At 49.5% G+C, this 19,188-nt stretch overlaps 4 protein-coding genes across 11 annotated transcripts in view; 1 reads left to right on the forward strand and 3 right to left on the reverse strand.

Annotated features, from left to right (window-relative positions):
- Spri (Src homology 2 domain-containing protein sprint) overlaps positions 1-19,188 on the forward strand; it is an 88,725-nt gene that overhangs the window by 14,589 nt on the left and 54,948 nt on the right. For 2 of the 6 annotated variants that reach the window (XM_076316601.1, XM_076316602.1), the window contains exons 1-2: positions 14,358-14,721; positions 17,286-17,497. In XM_076316601.1, coding sequence (XP_076172716.1) covers positions 14,373-14,721; positions 17,286-17,497 — 561 coding nt within the window. In that variant the 5' untranslated portion in view covers positions 14,358-14,372. Of the gene's footprint in view, positions 1-13,167; positions 14,044-14,357; positions 14,722-17,285; positions 17,498-19,188 lie in introns of those variants that run through there. The other 4 variants (XM_076316603.1, XM_076316614.1, XM_076316604.1 and 1 more) reach the window with 4 other exon arrangements.
- Positions 677-1,577, reverse strand: LOC143149709 (uncharacterized). The gene is made up of 4 exons (XM_076317280.1): positions 1,508-1,577; positions 1,337-1,431; positions 819-933; positions 677-753 (listed from the first exon to the last, which is right to left on the reverse strand). The coding sequence occupies exons 1-4, from the start codon at positions 1,575-1,577 to the stop codon at positions 677-679; spliced, it is 357 nt and encodes a 118-aa protein (XP_076173395.1).
- On the reverse strand, positions 1,337-5,641 carry Obp6 (odorant binding protein 6). Its single transcript, XM_076316633.1, has 8 exons — positions 5,342-5,641; positions 5,191-5,272; positions 4,697-4,785; positions 4,318-4,429; positions 4,137-4,204; positions 1,759-1,867; positions 1,508-1,607; positions 1,337-1,431 (listed from the first exon to the last, which is right to left on the reverse strand). The coding sequence occupies exons 1-7, from the start codon at positions 5,411-5,413 to the stop codon at positions 1,591-1,593; spliced, it is 549 nt and encodes a 182-aa protein (XP_076172748.1). The 5' UTR covers positions 5,414-5,641; the 3' UTR covers positions 1,337-1,431; positions 1,508-1,590.
- Obp5 (odorant binding protein 5) lies at positions 3,083-9,308 on the reverse strand. 3 transcript variants are annotated; one of them, XM_076316637.1, is made up of 6 exons: positions 7,578-8,442; positions 7,277-7,355; positions 6,885-6,973; positions 6,689-6,800; positions 6,262-6,391; positions 3,592-3,729 (listed from the first exon to the last, which is right to left on the reverse strand). In XM_076316637.1, exons 1-5 carry the CDS (start codon positions 7,641-7,643, stop codon positions 6,306-6,308), a joined length of 432 nt encoding a protein of 143 aa, XP_076172752.1. In that variant the 5' UTR covers positions 7,644-8,442; the 3' UTR covers positions 3,592-3,729; positions 6,262-6,305. The 3 variants fall into 3 exon arrangements, with proteins under 3 accessions (XP_076172750.1, XP_076172752.1, XP_076172751.1); XM_076316635.1 differs by lacking the exon at positions 6,262-6,391 and having other exon boundaries at positions 3,083-3,729; positions 7,578-9,308; XM_076316636.1 differs by lacking the exon at positions 3,592-3,729 and having other exon boundaries at positions 6,105-6,391; positions 7,578-8,441.

Below are 19,188 nucleotides of genomic sequence, written 5' to 3' on the forward strand. Positions count from 1 at the left end.
ACAAGGAAACGAACGAAATCGATCTCAAGTGATACGTACGTTTTTAATTCTGCAACGAGTCGATTAGACTCCGTGATTCAAGATTTTATCAACTTTTCCGAGATAAATACGATCGAGTCGAGAAGATAGGTGTACAGGTACCTGTTGCGGTCGGTTCTCGAAGACCGCGTACGCGATCGAATTAACGTTCGATCGGGGCATAACGGAGAAGATCGATGGGTCGCACATGGTCCTCTTCGTTCACCGAGCGATAAACGCGATTCATTTTATTCGTATCTTGGTGCGGTATCGTGCATCTACGCGCGGTGCGTGTGATTTTCCTTATAGAAGGCTGTTCATTTTATGTAACGTAATTGACACAGTTCCGTAGTTTACAATGTTTTCAACTTGTTCGTACGGAACGATGTCTACGGGCAACTAGGTAAATACCAAGCGCGATTAATATTAATCGAGAGCGATTAAAAATTAATTTTATTCTCGAGTTTTACGCATTTCGGACATTTTCGAAAGACGTTGCGTTGATTCGGAACGGTCGGTGAAGGTGGTTCGAAATAATTTCACGGTTCTCGATTCTTATTTAATCGTTATTCTGCCCGAATGTCTACAGTTGTACAAAGTTATCCGTCGTTTCCCCACGTGTCCGTTAAGGTCGATATTTTTGAAGAAAGGAAGCGTATCATTCGTTTTTCGCTTTCATCGTGCTGCAGCGCGCAAAGTCGAACGCGATCTCGCAAACGTTGGTTTTTTCTTTCACTGAAATAATTACGAAGCGTTATCGAACAAATTGTGCTATTTCGTTAGATTCGATCGATGCTTACCTTCTTCGGCGCATTCATTTGCAAGCTTCGCTTGCGAGGCTACCATATCGGGTTCGGAAAATACTTTTTCGAGCAGTTCTTGGAAATTCTCGGGTTTTATATTCGAGTCGTCCATCTAAAAGTTTTTTCTCTTTTCATTTTTCTTCTTCTTCCATTTTCTCTCTCTTCTATCTTCGTTCACGATGTAGCTATCGCGAGAGAATACCGCGCAATAGCTACATCGTAACGCGTACAGTTTCATTTAATGGTATAATTTTTGTGCGCGTAATTTTTCTTTTCAAATAAGTAAAAAAGTATTCGTTCGAGAACACTCGAGGCCGATCGAGAAATCTTTAACGAAACTAAACCGCTTCGTGGACCGTTTTTGGAATATCGTTCGTACGGTTATTCGATCGTTTAAAAACGATTCGGTGGACGCAATTTATTTACGATCTAAACACCAATCGTACCTTTTCTACTTAAATTTCCAAAAAGACTATTTTTCTTCCGCTTTTTTCTTTCAAATATTATCTACTTACAACGCCCAATCGTTTCATGATGCACGCCTTCATGCATCCGAACTTGATTCTGTCGTCGTTCTCCAAATCGATATCATCGAGTTTCGATATTTCGGCTGAAAATTGGAAATCCGTGCAACGAATTGAACAAGTCGCTCGATCGTTAACGAACGAAAAATGCTTACAACCTACCCGGTGAAATGTTATTCTCCGTAGCGCATGGTTCTATATGATCCTCCATAATTTTGGCAAATTTTTCCATGTTCTCCTGTACGTCACTGCGCACCACTGCCTAAAATTTACCTCCGTTTACATGGATTTCTCACACGGTGATCCAAGTCTCGAGTTTACAATGCCCGCTTAAACTTAAACTATCGCGCGCGTGTGTAATTTATTTTCCCATTATACGTACACGCGTACTATATATTGTTCGCTCCACTTACCGCAACTAGGAAAAGATAGCCGATCGCCAACAGAGACTTCATCTTCGAGATTTTCGTTTTTTCGTTGCAAAACGGAAGAAACCAGGGGCTGACTGACGCCTGTCGAAACCTGGACGCGATATTTATACAGAAGTTTTGTCAATACGTGTCGAAAAGCACAATGTGTTGGATCCTTGTACAAATCGCAGATAACAGGAAGAGAAATAATTGCTCCAACTATCTGATCTACGTAACTCGTTTCAATTGCACTCTGGATAAAAGGAAAAAAAAGGAAAAAAAAGGATAAAAAGAATAAGCAATTGGAGGCATCCGAGTCGGTGGTTGAGCGACTTTTCGCGAGAAACGATCGTAATTACTCGATTCGGTGCTCGAGATTTTCGAAAGGCGAGAAGATCCCGTCGATACGCCGATAGTCTGTAAATTGGCGAACGATCTCGTCTTATATTTCCTCGCGTATTTTTTACCATTTAGCAACCAACGAAACTGTGACACTCGTGCGGAGGCATTCCGTACCGTGCACGCTCGCTCGATGTTTGTTCGCCATTGTCCGATCGATTCATCGATAAACATAGAGATAAAAGTTGCGCCTAGGAGTCAAAGTCGGTTCCGAGAGAATCGTATCTTTCGTTCGTATCGCGTAGCCCGCGCGCTGCTCTCGTCGAGAGCATCGCCAAGTTCCTGCCACCGAACGAGCTCGAGACAATTAGCGCGATCACGGAATACGTAATATTTAATTGACTCGAGCGCGATAAAATTGTACCTCCTATTTGTCGTCGTTTCGTTTCGTTTCGTTTCGTTTCGAGTAAAACAACACGTTGCTATGTATCACGATCGGCCGACACACCGAGCGTTCGTAGTTGGACAAACTTTATTTCGTCCAAAGAACAAAGCCACGATAATGCCACCAGGAACACGAAAATAGTATCGTATCGCGATGCATCAGTTTCGGCAATGGAGGTTCCACCGCGCGCACTCGTACGCGTAAATTCTAATTACCTTTTCGATCGTCGGGTCGATAAATCGAACGAGTTGTAATTAGAAGGATTAGAAACCAGTTTCGGGGTAACGCGTAAAACCGGACACAATTTTTCGATCCGTACCTCGTCGAAATTAATTTCAGTGTTGATCGAAGTTAGGACGGGATTAAATCTAACTCCGTCCCGGAGAAACCGGTTTTGAGATGGTCGAACGATCAAAATATTTAACCGATTCTACAAGCTAACCATAAACGTGTCTCGTAGGAGATGCGGCTACGGGCAGCTGCGAGCGTCGGAGAGCGCCGGAGAGCGCCGGAGAGCGCCGGAGAAATTAATCGGGCGAGAAACGGTGCTCCGTTCGTGTTCGATCGTGAAATTAACGAAACATTTAACAATCGATTCTTTCCAGTATCGTCGACGAGGTAAAGCCGAGCCACTTGTCCCTTTTCTTCGAGATTTCGTATTTCGCGTAAAGCCAGTTTACGCGTACGGTTTTCGAACGGAAAGGTAAAACTATTTCGAACGTATCGTTTCCCCGTTATTCTCGTTTCCTTGTTATCGATGCTAAAACGAATTAAAACTAGACAGGTCTTCGACAGCGGAGAAGCAGTCGCGCAAAGAAATTGGTTGGACGAATTGAAAAACAGTGGCAAGAAGAGTCGGGTAAGATACAACATTTATCGAACAAGGGACTGTATTCGTTTCTTGCAATGTTTATTTTCTTTGTTTCAATTTGGAAGAATCGATCGACCAACGATCGTTAAAGGAACGATTGCTCGTTCACGGTATTAAGACGTTCGAATCGTCGATCGTTACCGATCGATTTATTAGACTCTTCTACAGTACGGTTTGGTCTTGGAATTTTTGCAGCCAGATTTAACCGTTTGACGGCGACGTCGGGGATGGTTGCGAGCCGATGAACGAAGATCCCACTGTTTTCTCCGATCATACTGTAAATTCATCGTCGATAAAGCGTTCACGGTATCAAGTAGAGCTGCAACGAGACAAACTTTGATCATTTCGTGAAAAAGTAGCTTCTCCGTGGAAACTATTGCGCGCACTATCGCCATCTTTCGATCATTCGTACGCGTATTTTTACGAAAAGGATAGGGGAACGAAACTTTCCAAATAAACGTAAACTCGCTAAACGTAAAACGAATCGCGTTTGGGTGCTCTTTACGACGCAGATCGTAACGCAACACCGACTCGCTGTCTTCGCGAATGCGCGAATTCGAAAAAGCGGCACAGCCCAATTAACGCGCAATCTTGCGATCCTAATTCGCAGGTTTTATTCGCATTAGCGTTGGATACGGGGAATTCGGCGATTCTTCGCGATCGCAAGTTTTTCGTCCAAAGCCGAAAAGAGAAGCGATCGTCGTTTAAAACGTATCGATGAATCACCTCCGGATCCGTTGCGTAAATACATTTGCCAAACTCCCACGCGACTTCGCATCCGTCCGTAGCCGTCACTGGAAATTAATTCGAATCTTTCGTTAATTACACCGTAAATGCAACGACCGAGAGAATATTTAGCGGACCGGTTGCGAAATTGTCCCAAGTTCGCGGGAGCGAGCGAGCCTACCTTCCTCTCGACACCTTGTAACCGAACTTTCGACTCGATCGTAGTACTCTTCCACCAACATGAGACGAGCGTTATTTAGGAACCAATCGTACATTATTTGGTCGTTTTTCATCTGAAAGTAAACGCGTACCTTTTAATCGTTCGCGCGAGCTGTTCAAATCGATGATCGGTCTCTGCTACGATTACCGACCGGAAGGAAGCTAGAAGCTAGGTTTCGCGCACCGAAGGAACCACCGATTCCGTAAATTCATCGGTTACTCCGTTTCGAAACAAAGTAGCGATATTTCTTTCGCAACGAACAGTTTTGCTCGCTCGAACGAGCCGATTCATCGCGAACGAACGCGAATCTCTACGCACTATCGAAGGAAACGTTACTTACACTTTTCGTCGTGGTCAGTATGCATTTCATGTAACACGTTAGCCTTTCGTCCTTTGGAAATTCACCTCTGTGTTGCCCGTCTAAAAGTTCTACGCGCGAATGCCCGTACGTAAGATTGTTATCGTGCTCGATAAAATACAAACAAAGTACACAATATTTATTCAATCGGTAACCAGATGAAAAATAAATGGCACAGAACCGTGCCGTATCGCGTATCTTTCGATCGAAATGGTACATCGTCCGAAATCTTTTATCGTCTCGTCGCTGTTCGCGCCTCGAACATTGTCTCGGATGCACGTTGATTCGGGTACGCGAGCTTTTCCGATCTCGAAAATTCGCGGATCACAATTTCGTATCGTCGTACTCTCCTAACCCGTTTCGTAGCTTCTTCGATCGCGAAGAACTAGAAAGAGAAGCGATCGCGGAACGGTAACGAGACGATCGAAAAGAAATCGAAACTTGTCTCCGGATCGAGTTACACCGGGACACGGTACCTTTCGGGGTGTCGTTCTTCCTCGCGCAGACTTTCCTCAAACCCTTAACGGCCGCCTTGACCTCTTCTATGGTCATCTTTTTCTACGAGCAAAAGAAACGGTCGGTCGTCGATTCGTTCGACGAATAGAAGAAAGATCGATCGCGACTTACGCTCTCGGTGTCCCTGACGGTCGTCAGAACGAACGTCAATGCAATTAGGAGGAAAACGTCGAGACATTTCATCTTTCGATCGTTGTTCGTTTCGTTTCGTTTCGTTTCTTTCCTTTCCTTTTCTTTGGTTCTCTTCCCTCGCGTTGTCCAGTGATCGTTCGCGGTCGGTATCGAAAACGTCGAGGAAAAACACCGCGAATTCTTCGCTCTCGATCGATCGAACGAAAAAGGGAGCACCGCGTCCGTTTTTATAACGACGGCCCGGTCTCGCGGTAGGAGAGCGGACAATTTTCGCGTCTTTGGTGACACATGGCTAACCGATCTTTACCGCGTCGTCGAACGTGCAATTAAAGTATCCTCGCAACCTCCACTTTCGCGGGGGTAATCGCAGAGGTTAACAGTTGCGCCGGAAAAGGAAGAGTAACGCTAACGCGGCCGCGTAATCAACGTTGTGCAACATTACGCAACGGTATCCGTACCTAGGGATCGATTTCGACGAGGAAACGAGGAGGCGAGGAGGCGAGGAGGCGAGGAGGCGAGGAGGCGAGGACCGTCTCTCTCGATGCGTCCGTCTAATCGTCGTTTACGAGGAATAGCTCGTTCTCGCGAACGTGGAAAAGAAATTGCGGGCAAGGCTGTCGCGTAGGCTGTGCCCTTCGCGATATCGGATAACCGTGCGAAAGAAAATAATCGATCCGCCGCGGCTCCCGGGAAACAAAAGGGAACGTAGCCCTTGTTGTTTCACCGCGAGCCACGAACGTCACGCTGGAACCTTTTCGGCATCACGGTGTTTATTGTCAAGCGTGAAAAAAAGGAATCTACAATGTCGATCGGTGTTCTCCGTTCGGTGTCTCGCTGCGTCGCGTCAGATGCCGTTAGTTCGAATTACAAACGGATCGCTACCATAGAGAACTACCAACCGGTAATCGTTTCGGCTAGGCGTTCGCTCGTGCACGCGCTTCTCTCAGGGGAAGAAAAACACTTCCGAATCCGCATCGTAGGTGCATTTCACGTATTGGTAGGTCTTTTTGCAGGGATCGGTGTCGTATTCTGCGCACAATGTTGCATCGTCGAACAATTACTACGCGGAGCGTAATTCGATCGATCGACGACTCCGGTGTTCAGTTTGGATCCGTTTGTCCCGAAATTCCATCGATTGCTCGGGAATTTTACGACGGTTCGTTGTTCTCTCGAGCGAACGAATGGGACGGATCGAAGCGATTTCGGGCCAAACGGATCCTGCGAGAACACCAGGCTTCGACGCGGTAACGAGTTTTTCGTTCCCTGCGTCGACACGCGTCGCGATCAACCTTTCGATCGAAAGTAATATCTCGAGGTTCCTCTTACCGTCCGATTTACACGAGATTATGGCATCCTTGATACGAGCCGCGGCTTCCACCGGCATCATCGCGTCTATTTGTTTCGTTATCATATTGAAATCTATGTCTCCGTTTTTAAACTAAACAGAAACGCGAGCGTGAGCGACGCTAAACTTGGCCTGGAACTGTTCAATTTCGATCATGGTAACAGAATTATTTCTTACGCTTCGCATTGCTTTCATTATACAATTGGTGTAGCACTGAAGATTGTAATCGTCCGGGAATTCTCCTCTTCTTATTCCAGCGACCAGCTCTAAACGTTTCCACGAACAGGGAAATCGATCCTCGATTATATTTCTTTTCTCCGTAGTTCGAGTCGTTGTTTCGTGTCGCGGGCATGTTTCACGAGCACGTCGCGTCAAAATGGTGAAAAGAAATTACAATTTTCTCTTCGTTCGAGCTTCCGTAATAACGCGTCTCGTTCGAACGAATTTTACGCGGAAGATTACCCGGAAAATAGAAATGGAAATGGAAATGGAAATGAAAATGAAAATGAAAATATTACGGTAGAAAGATCAATGTCAACGTTACGTTACGTTACGTTACCTTACCTTACCTTCGGTGGTGTCAATTTTTTGCAAACAGGAGTTTCGCAGCGACCTTGCCATTTTTTCCATTTGCTCTCGACTGACGGCCTACGATACGTCGATGGATTAATAAAAACACTCGTTACAACGGTCGGCCGCGTAACGGTAGCTCGTAACAACGAACAGGGAAAAACAATACCGCTATGAAAGAATTCGATTCACGAGGTAGAGTATCGGGCCCGTGGTCGGTAAACGGATCGTTGGACCCTTCGAACGAAAACGGTATTATTTTTCGATCGTCGATCGAAAGAAGCGCGAGAAGCAACTTACACTTTGCACCGGCTTAAATGCCAAAATCAGAAACAAAATTGCGCCGAATGATCGTTTAACGTACATATTTCGAATTTTCCGGGAACGTAAAAGTACGGAGTAACGCGAAGAGAAGGAAACGAAAAATAAACGAGAGCGAGGACGTCCGTCCTCTGAAAAGCGTCTACGATCGAACGAAGCCTTCTTCGGTCGGTCTTCCCTTATAAACGCTTCGCGTCGAACGTTGTACGGTTTTAAACGACCGGGTCCATCGTTCGCAAGCCCGGAATTACCGAGCAACACGGTATTTTGCGACTCGATGACAAGTTGGCCGATTTTACGTAACGCGATAAAAACCGACTTCCATTCGGAATTATCGTTCGAACGGTACGCGCGGCTTGTTTTCGAGCTCGAACGAGCGCGGATCTTTCGAAGCCCGGTATCGGCCGTGTCGCCTCGCGATCAAATTTACGTTAAACAGTTGGACCGTGTCGGGCCTACGATTCTGCGAAAAAGAATCTACCAGACGAGAACTCGAAACGTTTCGGTTTTCCATGATTCGTGGCGAGCTCTCGGACAAGAATCCTCCATCGTCGGCACGACGCGGACGCGTTGCAACCGGTTCTCCGTAAACTCGACGAGAAACGAAAATCGTTTGCCGGATAAACGACCACGCAACCGCCAAAGTTTCTCCTCGTCCCGCGAAAGGGTCGAGAACGGCGAAAAGGGAAACGATGCCCGATCGATCCTACGCGCGTTAACGAGACGACGATTCCTCTCGACCAGCACCGGGCGAAAACATCCGACCTACGGAAAGAAAATCGGGTTTTAAAAAAACTCGAAAAGAGCAGAGAGCACACTGCGAAAAGGAAAGGGTTGCGAACGATCGTAGTATGAGAATAACGTGACCCTTGAGAGGACGCCACGCCACGCCACGCCGCGCCGCCCTAATTCAACGCCTTTAATTAGCAGTAATAACCGAGATCGCGTTTTACAGCAACTGCCAAGTTGCGCAACGAACGAACCACTCGTCGATAAGCCGAGCCGCTGCGCTTCGTCCAGAATTACGATAATTCGTTCGACTCGAGTCCACGATATTAAAAAAACCAAGTTCCTCGTCAGCTCGAAACAATGACCGTGTTATCGTAAATCCCCGTTCGCGCAACGTCGCGAACAAAAAAGTCAAATTTAGTTCCACGGACGTCTTAGAATTTTCGCGTATCGCGATCGACGCCCGCGCAACGTTACACGGCCGATCGTTAAGAAATATCCGCAGTACCTCCTACGGAATCTTAATAAACGAACCGCGTTTCACGAGACGCACGATTTCGCCTCGCTTTCGAACTCGTCCCCTCGCTTATCTTCGATACGCCGTGCAACCCCCTCGACGGAAAAATGACACCGTTTGCGATCACGGTGTTTAACCTTTCGGTCCTTTTCGTCGGAAAGGAAACATTCGAGTTCGAACGTTGCTCGTCGGGTCTCGGCTTCGAGGATCGTTCTCGAATCGAAGGTCGATCACGCGACTGGCCGGTGGATCGTTGCAAGTTCCTCGGTCCGTTAATTTCTATCGCGCACCACCCTCCCGTTCGGGAGGGTCTCGTACTCGTTGCGATATTTTCGATTCCAATTTGTTAACGCGCAAACCTCTCGACTCGAGGAGAAGGAAAAACGATCGGGTCCCGAGTTACGATACGCGTCGCCACGGGCTCTTCCGGCACGATATGACTCAGAAACTCGTTTTCTCTCTATCGCGGACCGAACGTTTAATCTACCGATTCTCGTTTGCGACACGACGCGAGGGAAAAAAAATAACTCGCGTTACCGGTTCGCGGTATCCTCGATCCTCCGACTTCCGAATACGAATCGCTTTCGTCGATTCCATCGCGTTTCCGATACGTTCCTCGTCTCTCGAACGACCGATTCTACGACCGAACACGAATCTTTTTACTTTCGTTCGCGTCGACCGACGATGGAAAACCGCGCGAACAAATAATAACGATTTTTACTCGTATCGTCGCCGGTTTTTACGTCTCGCGCGCGAACGCGAGCCCGGTCGCGTCCGTTTCCCGAGTTTCGAGCGAGAGCACGTCCATTCGGCGATAAACCGACTAAAATTGTAACGTAACTCGAAATAATCTTCGTCGACGATCTTTCGTGTCAATTTTTCTCCCGATTGAATAAACCGCGCTTCGAAATTTGAACGAAGCAACGCTCGAATCGCGATTTTTACATTATTAAATTCGAGACGGAACAAAAATACTCGAGTCCTCGATTAACGCGACGCGACTTATTTTTTATTTCGTATTTACGTAGTATCGTACTCGCGGAAACACTTTGGTCGCTATATAGTAGCCCGCGCAACGGAATCTTTTCGTATCGCGAGCGATCGCTGACGCCCGACTCCCATTCAGGGCTTTCATCTTTTTCGGATCGAGAAAGTCGCTCTTCGACACTCCTACTCGACGAAATATGTATTTTCCGTCTATTTCTTTCGATCTCGAGACGCCGTGCCCCGTACAACGTCGCGATTAAACCTAGGCGAAACTGCCACCTGCAATTTCCACGACCGATTGCGCAACAACGATGCGGTCTTCGCTCGCGCGTAACAAGCGTTCGGACGGATACGCGGTTAACCGCTACCAAATGGTAAAGTTGATCGTAAGAGGATCGCCTCGTTTCGTCGATCGACGAGACATTTCCCGAAAATTCGTCCTCGGATGCGATGCAACGGACGTTGCGCTACTCGTACTCCGTTTTCTCGAAAGAATAGGCGCGCGTAGATTTTCTTCGACTCTTTTTCGTCGCGAAACTTTTGCTACGAACGCACTTTGAAATTAACGAGAAACATTTCGAAATCGGAAATACGATTTCGTTCTTATACGGGGGATCGCTCGGACCTTTTCGAGAAATTACGACCGATAACGCGATACAGGAGTGTACGCGTCCCGACGATGCTGTAATTTCCTTAATTATAAATACTGTTGCGAACGAAGGAACAAAGACGCGTAACGGAAGTCGCGAATGCAATTAATTTACCGCAGTTAATTGGCGATACCTTCGGAACTTGGTGTAGCATTTTTCAATGTTCCCACGGTCTTTGTAATTTCTCGTCGAGCAATTTTGTCCGATTGCTCGCTTTCTTGGAAACGAACGAGATACTCGCTATTATCGCTTCCTCGAAGAAAATCGACCGATTCTGATACGTAACGACGCGGAGATACAGATATATACGTAAACCGTACACGTATAATCGTGGAGTAACGGGTAAGCGCACTATTTTGCCTTTCGTTGCAAAGAATTTCCCTCGCTTCTACCGCGGTTTCGTTTATCATCGATAACGATAATAATAAACGATTCGTTCGTTCGTTCGGTCGTTCCGTTTTTCGTTCAACAAAGACGTACGAAACGTACACTGGGTATATTTTAGTTGCACGATTCAGCGGCGGCGCACCACGCGCCTCCGCATCTTTTTCCCGTGTATTTTTAATGTTCACGCGCGGTTATCTTCATCGAATCTCGTTAAGCCGTCGAGACCAAAATTACTCCGATTGTTCGCGTTATCGCGACAACGAAATTCTTCGATACAGATCCACCCGAGCATGCTTTTCTTCGGCATCGGCCGCTACCGAACGATTCATCGCTCGAGTATTTAACGCGTTCAAAGGTTTTCAGTTTTGTTCGAGAAACACGTTTACGTTAAAAAGAAATTATTCGCACGATTCGTTCTCATTGGCGATAAACAGTTTTCTCTCTCTCTCTCTCTCGATAGGTGGACACGAGACACGTTTACGCGCGCGTGTATTCGCAATCGGAAGACGAGAAATTCCGAGTGTTTACGGTCGAGTAGCTGGTACGCGCGAGCTCCGCGAAAGTCGAGGGGCTTTAAGGGCACCGTTCTCGTTGCTGGTGGTAACGGTCGGTGGGTAGTAGAGGTGGCGACGAAGAGGAGTCGACGCCGAGGACGATGCGAACGACGCAACCAGTGACGCCAAAGTCTTTCGCCGATCGTCGTCCTCTTTCGCGGCGTTTCGCTAAATTCGTTCGGATTCGCGGGCTCGCGACTCTCGATCTACCGAGCGCAACGAAATCGATACCGGCCATTTACGATATTTCCGTAACCGTCTCTTTTTCGTCGATCGGCTCGACCGTCTCTTCGTCTCCGAATCGGCACGCGTAGTCGAGCGCAACGCGACCTACGCTCGAACCGGACTCTCTCGAGAAATTTATCTATACGCGATATTTATCATCACCCGGAACGCGAACACGATGGAAAGGCTACGACTCGAATTACGATCGAAATTTATCGCAAAGGTTATCCTCCCTTCGTACGTCGCCTTCCAGGCAAAATTCTTCGACACCGACGAGCGATCCTTCTTTCAACGATGGAAAGAAGCGGTCGGTGCAACGAGATCTATCTATACTCGAGATCGTCGAAAATCGATCGTCGCTTCGATCCATCGAACGAAACTCGTACGTACGCACCTATGGACACCGGAACGTTTATCGAGGGCAAGGACTGCGGTTCGGCGGTGTTTCCGTGTTCGGTGTCCGCGATCGAGCGAGTGCGCGCGTCCATCCGCGCGTCAAACGCAAACTATCGTAGAATCGATAAAAAGAGAGGAACGACGAAAACGGTTCCACCGTTGATCAAAGTTCCCGTCGTTGGAAATTTCTCCGATTCGTCGGGCCCCACTTTGCCTGTTCGTGTTTACGCACAACACGTGTTAGGTACGTCGACTCTATTTTAATCGTTTTCGCGTCGTTTCGACAAACTTATTTTTCAATCGCGAGAACGATCGCGAGAACAGTTCCCCTATCTTTTTACGTATTCAGTTTTTCTTTCGGAGGATATCGTCGATATCGATATCGATATCTCTCGAACGTCCCGTCGTCCGCGTCTTTACCATTAGCCGAGAGCTGCTGGACGTAAAATTTCCGAATGTTTATCGTTTATTCGAATCGCGCAACTTTTCTTCTCCGGAACCGACTCTAAGCTCGTTCGTTATTATTTTTCGCGATCGTGGTCGAGACCGATGTTCGAGTTTCGTCGGTCGAGAAAGAAAGGAGCGGTACGGCAGGGTTCGCAAGAAATTTCGAAAGGCACGGTCGCACGGTAATTGGCGAACACTCCGGTTCGGTGTTGCACACCTTCCTTTTTCCCTCGCACCACGACCAAGGGAACTATTCGTTCCGAGCGCAGGAACTACGCTCGACGCTTTTGCGGAATCCCCAGTCCTTCGAAACGAAGCGACGCGAAGGAAGCTTTTGAAAATTGATGCGCAAATTCGTCGACGCGGCACACGTGATCCGTATCGAGTTACTTATCGCAGCTCGAATACAGTCGGTCGTTTTTCCCGAATCGCGGTCTCGGCCAGCAATTACGTCGATCGAACGATACATCTTGCCCCCTTCTCGGATACGGAATGCAGATGTCGATCGCTTTCGCGCAAATTCCGCGGGATAAAGGAGCATCGAAATTTTTAAATCCGTCCGTTAAGCGGACACTTTGTCTATGCTCGTAAATTTTGGAACTCTTGTTGCTGCTGCTGCTGCTGCTGTTGTTGTTGTTGTTGTTGTTGTTGTTGTTGTTATTGTTGTTATTTTTCAGATCACCCGGTACGCGCATAACGCACCGAGGGACCGTGTCTTTTTAAAACGCGTTCGAGCGTGTTCGAGTTTATTCGAGCTTGTTACTCGCCAACTTATCGTTTTACGCACCAACACTCTGTCTCTTTACTCGGTCGCCTCGTCCGTGCTCCCCCTTCTTTTCGTACAATAAAGAAACCGTATCGCCTCAATTTAGACGTTGCACCGTTACGTTCCGTTTCATTAATAGTAATTTACATCGACGCTTGCCGCGAGCCGAACGGAACGATCTTGCATCGAGCTCGGCAGGGACCGAGGGCGTCGATCGGTACGTATCGCGGTATATTATTTTATATTCCGTGTCGTCGAGTTAACGAACCAACGTCCTCGACGTAAAGCAAAGAAACGATCAACGGAAGAAAGTAAGTTCCTCCCGTGTTTCGTGCGTTACTCCTCGCGCGCGAAAACAATGCGCGAGAAAAAGATTCCTCGAAACGCTTCTCGAAAGTTTCCGCCAAGTACGATCGACGCGTGTCCAGTTCGTTCCCCTTGAGAGGCATACGGGTACGCGGGCCGGGAACCGTTGAACCAATTTAGGCTAGTTTCGCATCGCGATCGTCATTCGTCCATCCCGATTCCGTCTTACGCTTTTCCCGCGTTCCCGTGACACTCGCAAGATCTCGGAGGCCATCGGAGACCATCGGAGACCATCGGAGACCATCGGAGACCATCGGAGATCATCGGACACCGTCGGACATCGTCGAACTCCATCGGAGGGCATCGGTGGGCATCGGTGGTCATCGGTGGCCATCGCGAGCTATTCTACGCACGTGACACGAATCGAGTCGTCGCTCGAAAGTTCTCCTTTACGATCGAACGTTTCGAGAGAGAAACCCAAGTACGTATCTACTTCCCTCCGCGTACGATTCGCGGGCGTTGGGTGTAATTTGGCCAACGCGAATTTACTCGCGAGCGAGAGATCTTCTTTCGTCACCGAAGCCTCGAAACTCGTCAACGGTCCATCGGTAGCCACGATCCGTGTTCGGATTTCTTTGGAACGCAACCTCTCTTCCCCCCGTTTTTCTCTCCCGGATCGTTTCGAATTCGCGTTCAGCCCCCCTCGAGCCGTACTCGTCGAGCTACAGGAATTTCTAACGGGGCAAAAATGTCGAGAATCGATCGACGGTTCTATCGTCCGCAGCTTTGTTCGAGGAACGAAACCGAACGATGCCGGACGAAGCCGAACGAAGCCGAACCGAGTCGAACGAAGCCGAACGGAGCCGAACGAAATCGAACGGAAACGAACGAAACCGAACTGCGAAACCGGGGGTGGGGTCGAAGCGTCGCCTTTTCCGGAGAAAGCTGCTCCTCCGAGGCTCATTACTTTCGACATTTTTACGTTTTGCCCGTGACACCTGCTCCCCGACTTTATTAAAACCCTCGGCAGACGTCGGTTTGCATCCCGGTTGGGTGAAAACGACGGTGACTCTCGATATAAGGTGGATGACTTTTGGAAGAGAAGGAGGGAACGAACGACGATTAACTCGCGAGTCGTCGAGCGACGCGAACGATTCCGGTGCGTATCTAGAATATTTCCGATGTCGAAAACGAAAAAACGGACGATCCTTTTTCGCGAAGTCGAAGAAACTTGCTCGATATTCGACGATTCGAACGATTTTCGTCCACAAGCACGGACGAACATCGGAATATCCTGCTCGCGCAAAGAAGCGCCGCGGCTCTTCCATTTAACGTACGGAATAGAACGCAAGACAAAGCGAAGCGAAGCGAATCGATGGCGTACCACGTACATATGTACACGTTACGGTTCGCTCCCCGTTTAAGAAGAAACACGTTCGAGGAAACCGAACGCGTTTCTATCGCGTATCTGCGTACGTCGAGCCGTACGATCGTAAGAACGGCGAAACGCGACTGTTGTCCGATAACGAACAACGGTACGGATCCCGGGCTCGACGCGATCGTCGAAAAGTTTCGCGTTCTCGATGGCGGCTCGATGCCGAAAGGGTCGAGAAAATATCGAATCCTAGTTTTGGTCCGAACGGTTCGCGTACGCTCGAAAAAACGTATTCTCGTACGAACGTACGAGGTAAATTGTTCGAAATATCGAAAGCGCATCGGTTGTTCGTTTCGGGCAGCTTTTACGCAATTACGAGGATCCACGGCCTCCCCGGGATTCGAGGTACGCTGTGCGTTGCGTTTACGAGTAGGATAATTAGCAGCATCGTTGAAAAGATTTTCGCGCAGCTTTCGTTGGCGTTCGACGTCCAGCGTGCACGATGAATCGAATTCGGCGAGCGAGAGCGAAAAGCTCGAGCGGCCGTGGACGGAGATGAAAGAAATTTCGCGGAGAGGAGCCGCGTCGGAACGAAACGGTCGATACTCGACTCCGCGTGGATCGATCGAGATTCCGTCGCGTTCCCGACCGTAATCGCGTTTCGACTCGTAAATCGAACGGTATCGTAGGTAGGTCGGTGTCGTACGACGGTATATCCCCTACCTAGGACGCGTCGCGCCTCGTAATATCAATCCGGCCGGCGTATCCTCCTTTTCCGTTTTCTTCCCGTTGTTTTTCCCGCCGCGTTGGACCGCGGGGAGCCGAACTCGCAGTCGGCACGAGCGAATTTACGAGAAACGTCGCATCAAAAATTTCTAACGACCGGTCGCGAAATTGGCGACGGACGATCCGAGTTTCGAGGGCTCGATCGTCGAGCCATCGACGTTCACGGCTCGCCTTGACCCCCATGGGTTCTGCCACGGGCGGTTCTGTTACGTCACCGTTGGGACGTAAACCGGCATTCCTCTCGTAAAAGTCGCGCGCGGCGACGTTCGCGTTACCGTTGTCGTTCCGACGGTTTATTCGTTTAATTGCCGTCGTCCCGATTCTCCGAAAGGAAAATGGAACTTTTCTTTCTTTCTTTCTTTCTTTCTTTCTTTCTTTCTTTCTTTCTTTTTTTCTTTCTTTCTTTCTCTCTCATCGAAACCGATCACCTTCGAAATACGTTAGGAACGTCGACGATCGATACGGACGAACGATCTCGTTACTGCTCTTCGATTTCGCGAACAACGGGAAAAAAGAAATTGTACGCGGGACGAACCGAATCGACGATTTTCGCGCGCTGGAGAGCCGCGTTCCCATGGAACGTTTTAACGTTATTCTTCATTGGTAGCTAGAGTCATTGCCCCGATTGGTCTCGATTAAAATCGACTTGCGAAATCGTCCGACCGATCTTCGCCGATGACATCAGACGGTCGTACGTAAGACTCGCGTTCGTCGGCCTACGGACGAACGTGCGTTCGTTCGCAAGTGCCAGATGCAACACCAACGACATTTACGCAACCAACGAATCGATACGATTCGAATACGCGAGGTCCAGGCATTCGAGACGTTTTTACCGTTACTACGAGAACGAGTCTCGAGTCGTGGAAGGTTCGCGGTTTAAAATCCACGTGGACGCGTCTCGCGAGTTCCTCGTTCTCCATTGGCAATGCGAACGGAAAAGGTCAGAGTGCGACTGGCCGACCGCGCGTAAATTATCGCCGCGGCCCACTATTAGAATAAAGAGAGAAAGCAGAGAGCGGAAAGCAGAGAGCGGAAAGCAGAGAGCGGAGAGCAGAAAGCAGAAAGCTGAAAACAGAAAGCAGAAAGCAGAAACCGATCGAAATGGCGTAATTCGTAGCCGGTGTTACTCGCTCGATTACTCTGGCCGCGGTGAAGGATTTCGTCGCGACGAACGGTCGGTCCGAAGCCGGAACGAGGGCCCTCGCGGTTTCTTTCGCGGCGTATTCACCGCGCGAATCCGAATATCCCGAAAAGAGCATCGAGGTCCGCGCGGTTTAACCGCGACGACGCTTTACCGAAGCTCGCGATTCGAATCCCCGGGCCTGGCCGCGAAACCGATGAAATATCGACCGGAAGCGCCAGAGGGATAGAGGGATAGAGCGATAGAGCGATACAGCGATAAAATTATACTCCGAAGGACGAAAAGGTTGTCGGTTCCGTTTGTAGCCTCGAAGACCGTTCGAGGTTTACCGCGTGGTCGTTTCTCGGTTTACGTAGGTTCGCGTACGGTACGCTGGCCAAGGACGATCGTTCCCTAAAGCGCGTTTCCGTTTTCCTCGCAGACACGGTTCGAGCGCTAGGGTGTTCGCGTTCGGCGAGAGGACGGCGATGCTGTACACGCTATCGGAGTCTCGATCGATCGTCGGTTTCGCGCGACGTTGCGCGAACGCTCGATGACCAATACCGGAAGAAGATGACGTCGTTGATACAGAGGGACTTTGCCACTTCGAGGAAGAGGGAATCCACCGGCAGCAATGCGTCCAGCTACTTGACGGTGAGTAGAAACGAACCGGCTCGCAGCCATCGCGCAGCCATCGCGCAGCCATCGCGCAGCCATCGCGCAGCCATCGCGCAGTATCGCGCTCGTTCGAGCCGCTTTCGGGACTCGTTTTATCGCTATCCAAACAACCAGGATCCGACCGTTATCGCGACGGCCGCGAACGCGTTCACGGATACTCGCCCAGGGAGCGAAACGGGAAGAAACGTAAAAATTTCTTTTCGAACTCGAGCGTTGCGTTTCTTCGAAAGGTTCCAAGAGACGGGATACCGCGCAACCCGGATCGAGACCCAGCCGTCTCTTCGCGTTCTTTTCTCTCGGTATCGAACGAGCACCGTGGCCGGAATTTTACAAACGACGGGGGAAATATCACCGAAAGCGGGGAACTCGAAAGCTACGCGAACGGGCAAAATGCGAAGAATCGTGGTGCCCGGAGGGTCGCTCGACGCGACGGGAGAAACGTCGAGTCGCCGAGTCGCCGAGTCGCCGAGTCGCCGAGTCGCCGAGTCGTCGGGATCCCGTTTAATGGAAATTTTCTCCTGCACCGGAGCCGTATCTCGCCGTTCTGGAGATCAACGTTCCCGATGTTGTCTCCTTTTCATTTCCGGTTGCACGCGTCTTCCGGGAGGAGTATCGAAAACCGCTGGACGGTCGAGGTTGCTCCGCGACGGTTTTCGAGGCAGTCGAGTATCTTCGACCGGGTTTCGATACCGTTCGTTCCCATCCTCTCCGGACGGACTCTCGGACGAGCGCTGAACTCTCGAGATCGTTGGTATCTTTGCCGGGCCTCTTCGTAAAATGCGAACAGCGACCAGTCGGGTACGATCTCAAACTCGGCCGAGCCCTCTCCTCGGCGATCGTTTTCGCGGTGGACTCGAAACGACAATCGCGCGACGGAGTTTTTCGACGAGGTCCGCGAAACGAAGCTCTTTCGAGAACTATTTTTCCCCGGTCGAAGCTCGAAACGGAGAGAGGGTTCGGCCAATTACGAACGAAGAGATCCTACGAGAGAGCAGACCCGGCGGAGGATCGAAAGCGTATCGACGGTCGTCCGAGGGGAAACTTTCTAGACACCGAAGCGGCGCGGCCGTCCGCGGAGACGTCCTTCGATGCGCACCGGGTGGCGAACAACCATTGTCTCGAAACTCTTATCGTTCCGAGTTTCGGCCACGGAACGCTAGTTGGCCGCGTTCTTCTCTCTCGTTGCTCGTTACCCGCGAAGAAAGGAACGGATCTTTCGAGTTCTCTTCGAATCGGCCCGTACTATCTTCACCGAGAAACCGCGACTCGATCGCTTCGAGTTCGAAGACACCCTTGTACGCGCGAAGTCGTCCGTCGTCCGTCGTCCGTCGACTATCGGCTTCCGCCACCTCGCGGACGATCGACCGGTCTGCCAACCGAGTCTCGAATCCTGTCCGACCGTTCAATCCCAACAGCGAGGGCCAATTTTATCCCGCGAACCCGTCGACGAACCCGGTTCAGTTTTCGCCGATCGATTCGCCCGAACGTACGGTACAGCGAAACGAGTCGGATCTCGCGCATCTCGCCGAGAAAAAGAGAGAAAAACGAAGGAGCCCGGCGTTGAACTTTCGGACGAACGAACGCTTCCGTCGCGTCGCGTCGTGTCGGCGGCCCATCGACGTGGAATAACTCGAGAAGGGAAAGAGGAACGCGCAAAACCGCGACCG

This window comes from Ptiloglossa arizonensis, chromosome 7, assembly GCF_051014685.1.
Source record: "Ptiloglossa arizonensis isolate GNS036 chromosome 7, iyPtiAriz1_principal, whole genome shotgun sequence".
In the NCBI taxonomy this organism is placed as follows: Eukaryota; Metazoa; Arthropoda; class Insecta; order Hymenoptera; family Colletidae; genus Ptiloglossa; species Ptiloglossa arizonensis.